General features: G+C 41.7%; 2 protein-coding genes across 2 annotated transcripts; both read right to left on the bottom strand.

The window, feature by feature from the left end:
• Window positions 1-597: 597 nt before the first annotated feature.
• LOC143634536 (uncharacterized) lies at window positions 598-1,128 on the bottom strand. Its single transcript, XM_077102583.1, has one exon. It carries the CDS (start codon window positions 1,126-1,128, stop codon window positions 598-600), a length of 531 nt encoding a protein of 176 aa, XP_076958698.1.
• A 5,063-nt stretch (window positions 1,129-6,191) lies between these two features.
• On the bottom strand, window positions 6,192-9,912 carry LOC143634537 (uncharacterized). The gene is made up of 2 exons (XM_077102584.1): window positions 8,065-9,912; window positions 6,192-6,200 (listed from the first exon to the last, which is right to left on the bottom strand). Exons 1-2 carry the CDS (start codon window positions 9,910-9,912, stop codon window positions 6,192-6,194), a joined length of 1,857 nt encoding a protein of 618 aa, XP_076958699.1.
• Between the last annotated feature and the right edge of the window lie 212 nt (window positions 9,913-10,124).

Consider the following 10,124-nt stretch of genomic DNA (forward strand, 5'->3'; position numbering starts at 1 on the left):
TTGCGCATGTGCTCTTGATGCCTCGTTGTTGCGAAGGATGTAATCTCCTATGTTGAACTCGCACACTTTCACTTTTGTATTATAATACTTTTGTAGTTGGCGCTTGTAGTTTTGTTCTCTTATCGCAGCCAACTCTCGGCGTTCCTCGAGAAGCATTAAATCTAGACGCCTTTCTGTATCGTTATCACTTTGTAAAGTGATTCCTGGCGAAGGAACGCCGACTTCGGCGGGGATCATTGCTTCGGTACCGTAGGTTAGGCTGAACGGTGTTTCTGCATTACTTGTGTGTTTGTGCGTTCTTATAGCCCACAATACGTGAGGTAGCTGATCGACCCATCCTGGCTTGTGGTTTGCCAACCTTTTCTTGATTCCGCCTACGATTGTTCTGTTGGCGCATTCTACTTCGCCATTCCCTTGTGGATGAGCAACAGAAGTGAATGTCTGTGTGACATTGAGCTCCTTTAACCATTTTTGGATGTGTTGGTCAGCAAATTGTGTTCCGTTATCGCTGACCAAATTCATGGGTAGCCCAAAGCGATAGATTATGAATTCCCATATGAACTTTTTGACGCTGGCCGCGTTGATTGTTGCTACCGGCTATGCTTCGACCCACTCTGTGAAGTAATCAATTGCTACAATTAAAAACTTCACACGTCCTGGCGCCTCTGGAAATGGTCCTGTTATGTCAATTGCCCATTTATGAAATGGCCAAGAGGCTGACACCGGTATCATGGCATTCTTCGGGCGCAGGGTGTTGGGTGCATGGCGTTGGCAGGCGCTGCATCGTCTCAATTCTTTTTCGGCGTCTACATGCATGCCTGGCCAATAGTACCCTGTGTTCATGATTTTGGTGACCACCATTCTTGGGCCTGCATGTACTCCACATATTCCGTCGTGGATTTCTCTTAATAGATAATTTGCGTCTTGTGGGTCTACGCATCTGAGAAGTGGACCCAAGTACGATTGCCTGTAGAGAATGTCACCTTGGATTGTGTAATTTAATGCTTTGTGGCGAATCTTCCGCGCTTCTGCTTTGTTTTGTGGCAAGATACCTCTTGCGAGGTAGTTGATGATTGGTGTCATCCAACTTTTTTCTACTTCTGAACATACGATAACTTCTTTGTTCATTATTGAAGGCGTTGTCAGGACTTCGATGCGGACGTCGTTTGCGAGGTGTTCAAAACCAACCGAAGCCAGTTTGCTTAAGGCGTCAGCCTGTTTGTTCTCACTTCTGTTGATGTGTTTTACTTTTCATGTGGTAAAAGCTGCAGTTAGCACTTTAGCTTGCGCTAAGTATGACGCCATCTTGTCATCTTTTGCATCGTATGATCCTTTGATTTGATTTTCCACTAGCATTGAATCCACGTGTGCCTCCAAATGGCGGGCCCCCAACTTTTTAGCGATCCTCAACCCTGCCAACAGTGCTTCGTACTCCGCCTTGTTGTTTGTGCTTTTGAATTCTAGGCGTATTGCGTACGTAAAGTGTTGTCCTTCTGGGTTGGTTATTCTTAGGCATGCGCCTGCACCTTCATCATTGGAGGCTCCATCTGTGAACCGCTTCCAGACTTCGTCTTTTTGTTGGTCGACAGGGGCTTCGATCTCTCTTTTGCATTCCTCTTCTTCTTCTTAAGGGATTTCCGCGATGAAGTCTGCCAAGACTTGTCCCTTAATTGTTGGCCTTGGTTTGTATTTGATGGCATGTTCTCCTAACTCTATTGCCCATTTTGCAAGCCTCCCAGGTAATTCTGGTTTGCTTAGTACATTTTGTAGGAGAAAGTTAGTGAGAACATATTGTCACACCCCACTTTAGGGCCTAGGCGTGTGACCAATAGTTGGTACCTGTATTTTAAATACATCAGAGTTGCGGGTTTTTATTTCAGCGGAAGTCTTTAATAAAATATTATTATATTGAAAACTTACTAAACTCTCAGGTTATAATACCCGTTCAATGTTTCAAATACATTTATTTAGAAAACATAACTCTTTGTAATATTTTGAAATAAAATATCTGAGCCATCAGATAGCATCTAATGACTATAACTCCAATCTTCTATTCCTTCTTGCTTGTATGATCTAACCTTTCTTGTTTCCCTGTAACATGGGTGGAAAAATATGTCAGCACAAAGCTGGTGAATAAGGCTGACTCTAAAATCTCTTTTTCAATACCTTTGTGAAACCAACAATAATACCTTTGTGACTACTCATTAGGCACCCAACTATTGGGATCAAATTACCTTAAGTACCTTGTACAATCAATTATATACACAATATCATTTCTCTGAACAGTCCCGTAGACCTTTAGAGGCATGTTGATGATATGCATGCCCTCGGGGAAATGCCGAGTCACCATGTATGTTTGGATCCAGACACATGTATACTCTTAATCAGAGTGTCCTTTTCTTATTATTGTACACAAAGTTTTTAAGGATTCGTAAATCCTATGCAAACATTCAGACTTATTATAAAAGGTTTGGGGCGTATTCACCTTTTCTGTTTATAAACAGTTTCTGATATTGATTCCTATTTTCTGATTTCTTCTTCTTTTTTTGTTACCTCGGACCTATAGTACGATAATAACCTTTGTATAAATAACTAGATCAGCAATCTAGCTTTAGACCTTTAGTCTATTTTTTATAGCTTTAACCATGATAAAAACAGTTGTTTATTCAAAACATTTGGACCTTTAGTCCCTTTTGTTTGTTTATCATTTTCATACTATGTTTCTTCTTCAGGAAGAAACATTAACTTTATATTCTTTCTTTATGAACATTATATTTCATAATAGTAAAGAAATATTATTTTAACTATAACCTTCGCTTAAGAAAAGTTATATAACTCTTAATCATAATCAAGGTTCGGCTATACTTTCGACTATGGTCTAAGCCATTTATAATAATAAAATAATAACTTAGGCATAACCCCCTTACCTCGCACGGGTATTCGGAGTTTAAATATTCCTAAGTTTATACGAGCAGCACTTCTACTCTATGCACGTTTATCGAGGCGTCCTTGATCAACTCTTCTTGGCACGCAAATCGAGACAACATTCGGGTGTCGCCGGGTTGTGCGCGTACTTCGAGACAGAATGTCGGGTTATTTGGGTGGCACGCAAAACGATGTTCAGCACGTAAACCGAGGTAGAGAGAGTGTAGTTAGAGAGAGAGTATGGGAGGTGTGAGGGAAAGAGCCCATGGCCTCCCATTTTATAGCATTTCGGGTCCCATCGCGGTACGCGATGGGCACCTTTTTCAACACCGTCGCGTACCGCGATAGGTACATCTCTGAGGTCATGCCACGTGTCGCTACGTGGCCTGCCACGTGGTCTGACACGTTCTGCCACGTGTCCTGGTGTGTTGCCACGTGTCGCCGGAGTGCGACACGTGTTGCTGACTCATCACGGCCCATCACGGTATGCGATGACCGTCTTCTTGGACTCATCGCGTAGCGCGATGGGTCCCTGAATATTATTTTTCGTTTTCAGTCCTTCTTCTTTGATAGCTTGTCTTTTCTAGTCTAATTCTCGTTGTCCAAAAATACTAAGGCGGCTCTTAAAGCGGCTTGCGGCGATGCGAGCGTGCGAAGTGCAAAGTGTGCCATCAAAGCGCCCAACGCCCTTCGCCGTCGCCGTCGCCTTCTTCATCGCCGTCGCCATCGTCCTCGCCCGAGCCCGTACGCGTGCTCGTCGGGTGCTACGCACCCTCCGTTAGGACCACTTGGTGTATGATATTCATAAAAGAATATTCTTATGGAAAATCTCTTCCTTATAAAGAGCTTTCATTTCTTTACCACTTTCCATGTGGGATGGATTCCATCTTCTTTATTTATACCTTAGTGGAATGCTTCCACTTTCTTACATCTTCCAATGTCTGATGGAATTTCTTTCATTTAAGTAAACTAAACTTAGGAAATATTTTTATTTCCTTATTTTTCTTATATTTCCTTATTTAATATTTTCCCATGACTTGTCTTTAATATTATTTTTGATCCCTCAACTTTCCTAAGTTGTCAAATTTGGATCAAAATTTTGGGGATGTTAAACATGTATTGGGTGGTGTTGAAAGTATCTCCTTAAACGGCGCGCTGTCTGGATCAAAGATAGACCCAATTTTTCTAAGGTGGAATATCTTGTTTCTGCGTCCGCGAGGGTGCGAATTATGTAGTAAATGGGCGTTTGAGCGCCGTTTCTTTCCAACATAAAGACAACGCTGACCGTTCTTTCTGACGATGCTAGGTATACTATCAGCGGCTCTCCAGCTTTGGGGGCTGTTAGCGTTGGTAGTTCCGCTAGGCGCGTCTTAATTTCTTGAAATGCTTTTTCTGCTTCTTCTGTCCACCAAAACTGAGATCTCTTGAGGCAATTCCTCAAGGTTGACACAAACGGAAAACATTTTTCCGCATGACTTGACAAAAATCTGTTCAGCGCGACTAATCGGCCATTAAGTGTTTGCACTTGCTTGATAGATTTTGGTGAAGGCATTTTTAACACAACCTCTAGTTTTTCTGGGTTGGCCCTGAAGCCGCCATTCGTTACTACTACTCCCAGGAATTTTCCTTCTTCCATTCCGAAGAAACATTTTCCTGGGTTAAGCTTCATGCTGATTGATCTTAGCGGTTTGAAGGTGTCTTCGATGTCTTTCAACATTGTTACCTCCGTTTTGCTTTTAACGACTAAGTCGTCCATGTATACCTCTAAGTTTCTTCCAATTTGAGATTTGAATTCTCTGTCCATCGATCGCTGGTATGTAGACCCGGCGTTTTTGAGACCTAACGGCATCATCTTATAGAGATATGTTCCGCTGTTTGTTCGAAACGCCGTTTTTTCTTGGTCTCTTGCCGCCATGTGGATTTGGTGGTACCCTTATGCGTCCAGAAAACATTTAAACTGAAATAGTACCAATGCGTCTACCTTGAGGTCAATTTCGGGCAATGGTTAATAATCTTTTGGGCATGCTTTGTTGAGGTCTTTGAAGTCAATACACATGCGCCATTGGCTGTTTGCCTTGGGTACCATTACTGGGTTGGCTACCCATGTTTGGTACTGAATTTCTCGGATTATGCCTGCATCCATTAATTGCTGGACTTGTTCATCACAAGCTTTTGCTTGTTCTGGTCCCATCCTCCTTCTTTTTTGTACAACCGGGATGAAAGTTGGGTTGACTTTTAATTCGTGTTCCGCTTTACTTCTTGGGACCCCTGTCATGTCCGCCGGGGTCCAAGAGAAAACATCAATGTTCTTGACTAACAAGCTTTTGAGCGCCGCACTCGCTTCTTCAGAGATGGTTGGTCCAATGGTTATGCTTTGTTCTGGGAATTCTTTGTTGAGCGCCCATTTTTCCACTTCTCTAGTTTTGCTGGTTTTCAGCATCTTCTGTGGCGGTGTTTTTCTTTCCGCCATGTTGCATTCTTTGTTAGTGTGGATCATTGCTATCCCCGTTTGTGACAATCGTCAATTTCAGGTTAACTCCGTTAACTCAACTCCGTCAATTCAAACTTAAGATCATTGAATCTATAACGCACACCTCATTACATTTAAACTAGGGTTTAAATGACGCTTAACACTTACTACATGTGTAGTCTTTCGTAAATTGCACCGAAACGCAAACGAGTTGACGCAAAAAATTGAGGAATAAACGAAAAACGTCAAAACAATAATTATGTGATAATTATGTGTTAGACTTATGTGTTATGTGATAACATTGTTATAAACGTTAACTCAATGTGCTAGAACTAGTTAATATAGCTAGAAAGATAACATTTGAAAGTGGAGGGACCTAGATGTAACATGAGTATTATTAATAATATAAAACCCTAACTCCCCTCCCTCTTTCCCTCACATAAGTCGACGGCCAGCCCCCCTCCCTTGCTCTCCTTGCGATCGGCACACACACACACACATATCACTTGGTTTTGATCTTGGTCTTTCACAATTGAAGCATCCTACATCCGTTTCTAGCCATCTTCTACCTTCCTCTTGCTTGTATTGGTGTTTTTGAAGGTATAATTACAAACCCTAGGTCCGATTTTCATATGTATATGTGTTCATATGTTTTATCTTGATTTGATGATGGATTGATTGTGATATGATAACTAGAATTGGTATTATTACATGTTAATCGTTGTGTTCTTGATTTTGAATTCAAATAAAACCCTAACCATGGATATAATGTGTAATTGATGTGCATGGATAGTGATTATGGTGTCTAGGATGTTATATGAAGGAATTATGGTTTATAAATGGTTAATATGTTGAGTTTTGTTGCAAACAGTTTCTGGACAGATTGTGTTATTGATGTTCAATTGACTGTAACGGGGTGTAAATGTGAAAATTGGTTGAGATTATTGATACTACAGTAAACTAGGTTGAGTCTAGTTTCTAAAGAATATAAATTTGCAATTTTTGGACGTGTAAAAGTTAACCTTTATGATTTTACAAAAACGTTGTGCAAAGCTGAGTTGCTAAACCTGCTGTTAGGTTGTTTTGTAAACATTATATCTCATGAACTACGAGACCAATTGGGTTGGTTCCACTTCTGGAAGTTGACTTGTTGAGTTAGGAACCTAACCCAAGTGGTCTTGCATTTATTTTATTTTTCGTTTAACGGGAATTTCAAATAACATTCTGTTGCGCATAAATTTGACTGTTATGAGTTTGCTGTGGTAAATTGATCTTTGTGAGAAATATGTATGGAATAAAAATACAACAAAATATGTTCTGGAAACCTAACACATACATGCTTTTGTGATGATTTTTGGTAAATTAATTGTGATGCTATGATCGGTGGGATAGACTAGTTTTTCAAGTAAAATTCTGTCGTTAAGAAACTAGTTGCTGAATTTTGTGAAAGTTGCATGAAACATGATAATTACTAACTAATTGTCGTATTTTAACCAAAATACCCTTGCGGGGAATAATTGCTAATTGATTGTCATGATTTGACCAAATTGCCCTTGCGGGGAATAATTGCTAGTTAATTGTTATGTGTTGACCAAATTGCCCTTACGGGAAGTAATTGCTAGTGACGTACATTATGAATACATGACACGTGGATAATTGCTCACACATGTAACGTATCACAAATACACTTGTAAAAGTCACACACGATTCACAAACGAAACACGAAACATGTTGTGTGTATAGGTATTATGTGCCGAGTCTAGAGACTCGATAATAGTTCCGACACTTAGAAAATCTCCTTGTTGTTTTAGAACGCTAGAGAGAGTTTTCTGTGACGCGCATCACTTGGTGATTTAATTTGGGAATTTCTTCGTAAACAGTGAGTTCACTTACCCCTTTTAAACTGTTTTCAAACGCTTTTCACTTGGGGAGATAACATACTCCGAAAACGCATTTAAGATTTTGTTAATATAGATTATATATCACTTGTAAAGACTAAGTGGCGAACGCAATAACTAAAGTCCTTCATTCACATCGAACCGTTTAATATTGGATAATAGCGAGTCATTGTTGAGTAGTACTACTGGGTTTGACAAACCCCACCCAACGCTAAACTTTACTGGAGGTCGAGTGGGTGTAATATTGGCTAAACACATACCATGGTCGGGATAGACCTGGTGGCAAGGCAAATGATAAACAGTCAGCTTCGGTTTCGAACACTTAGTAATACTTGTTTTATAGGCTAGCTTCCTATAGATATATAATTGACATAACACTATCTGGTAACGCAAAACGCTAAACGCAAAACGCTAAACGCAAACGCTAAACGCTTTATTTGATATGAACTGTGAACTCACCAACCCCGTGTTGACGCTTTTAGTATGTTATTCTCAGGTAGCCGAGGCGGGCGCGCGGTATAGGATCATGCATTGCTTGAAAACGCTTTTATTATGCAAACTATTTTAAAACTGTTATCATTGGGCTTAAGTCGTCCTGCGTGACGCAACTTTTATCTTTTGGTTTTTACGCTTCCGCATTTAATTACTCGTAAACGTTTACATGGTTTGAAAACTTTGTTTTATGGTTTGATTATAATTAATGGATCCGATCCTGTTAGTTCACACTCTCTGACGGTAAAACTTCGTTAGTGGATTTTGAGGGTGTGACACCGTTGGTGTTGGCACCCCCAATATTCCATGCGCTGTTGACGGAGTAGCATTAAAATCGCCAATAGCCTCTCTTTTGAGGATTATGTCATACTGTGGGTGAGGAGTCTCCATCACCAGGAAATCAACGTCTTCCGTTCGTGAATGGAGTCCGTCACTTAACTCGACTGGGAATGTCAGCTGTCCCAGCGGGTATTCAATGCTCTGGTTGAAACCCGCGATTGGAGCGTTGGCAGCTGTTAACTGATGCCTGTCTTTTTCTTCTAATAAGTCGAAACTCTGGCGGTACAATGTGTTGGATGTTGCTCCCGCATTGACAAAGAAACGTGGAGTCCTGTAGTTGCCGAATACGGCTGTGATCACCAAAGGTGCTTTTTTGTTTGGACCTCTTCTTACTATTGGGAAGATGACTTGCTCTTCCTTCCATACCGCCCACTCTGTTTGCCTTCTTTTCTTGGTCTGAGCTTTACCTGAGATCATATTGGCATGAAGATCTTTGATTTTCTTTTCTAGCCTTCCGCCATCTTTGGGGAGTGGACGTCTGTATTTTCCCCATATGTTTCTGACAAGGTGATCCAACTTACCGTTTTTGACATATTCTTCGAACGCGTCTTTCAAATTGACGCATTGATTTGTCGTATGACCGTGTTGTTCGTGAAAGTCGCAATAAATTTTCATATATGTTTTTAACCCCTGTTTGACTGGCGTCGGCTTCTTTAGTTGGATCCCTTCACTGTACATGATATGGGTTGGGCTTTTTGTCAGCGGAGTCCACCTGGATACATTAGTCTGGGGTGCATTCGTCTGACTCTTTTGTGTGGCTTTAAAAGGTTCAAATGTGGCGGACTCTCTGTCGCTGTTTAACCTTGACCATACGGAGGACATTCTTTTGCCCTGGCGGGCTCTATTGATGTCATTTCTGGCGTCGTTCTTTGCCAGTTCTTTCCCCAAGCTCTTCTCCATTCGCGCGTACCTTTTGGCTGCGGTCATAACATCGTCACATCGTTGCGGCATGCCATCTCTGCCCGTAAGGTTACGAATAAGGTCGTCACACTTTACGTTTTGGCGAAAGGCTGCCCGCATCAGTTCTTCACTTGCGCCGCCGATGTTCAGGCCTTCCTGGTTAAATCTGGTGATGAAATCTTCTAGTGTTTCAGTGTCTTTCCTGACCACATTTAGAATGCCTGCCGGATCACTGATGTGCCGCCGTTGCTGACTAAACTGCTGGGTGAACTTATTCGCTAAGTCCTCCCAGCTTGTAATCTGCCCATCTGGCAATCTTTCAAACCATGCTCTGGCGTCTCCAACTAGTGTTAGCGTAAAAATGTGGCACCATAACGGCATGGTCCACCCTGATACTAACCCAGCAGCTGTGATGGTTTGCAAATGATCGTCTGGATCTAAGATACCATCATACTGGCCTACCATTGGCGGGATTTTAGGATTTTCTGGTAGTTCCGCTTCAGCTATTTTTGCCACGAATTTTGATTTCCCCGCCGACGTTGTTGGTCGGTATGGTTTGGAAAAATCTACCACCGCTTCTGGGTGGTATTTCACCAATTTTTTGGTATCTAGCTCTTTCCAGCTTTCTTCGTAGTCCGGGTCGTCTAGGCGTGAGTCTGCCTTGAGATTCAACCGCTGTGACTTTTCTCCTTCTTTGTTGTTTTGCTTTGCAGGAGGCGTTTTGACGATTGGTGCTTTTGTACGAATCGACGTTGAGTTTTCTTCAGACTCTTCTTCTTCGTTGCTACTAGAGGCTGTATCGAATAGCGATCTAGGTTTCACAACGGACGCCATTTTGTCTTGTAGTTTGTCTTTCAGTTTTTGTTGTTCCGCTTCGAGCCACGCCATGATGTCTGGAGGCATAGCTGCTTTGGAACGCGCTTTGGTTTTTTCCTTTTCTGTGACGGTAGGGTGGATGGTGGAGGCATTAAGGAAACCTTCACCGGTACCACCGACGTCCAGATTTTCGATATTTCTTAAGGCCAACCTCTTTTGGTGTGGTCTTGCTACTCATCTGAGTCAAGAACGGAGTGAGTTACTGTTCTAGCTATATGCACGGA

The sequence above is a fragment of the Bidens hawaiensis genome, unplaced genomic scaffold (genome assembly GCF_021521415.1).
Source record: "Bidens hawaiensis isolate Kalapana, Puna unplaced genomic scaffold, B.hawaiensis_p1.1 tig00007117_1, whole genome shotgun sequence".
NCBI classification, from domain to species: Eukaryota; Viridiplantae; Streptophyta; class Magnoliopsida; order Asterales; family Asteraceae; genus Bidens; species Bidens hawaiensis.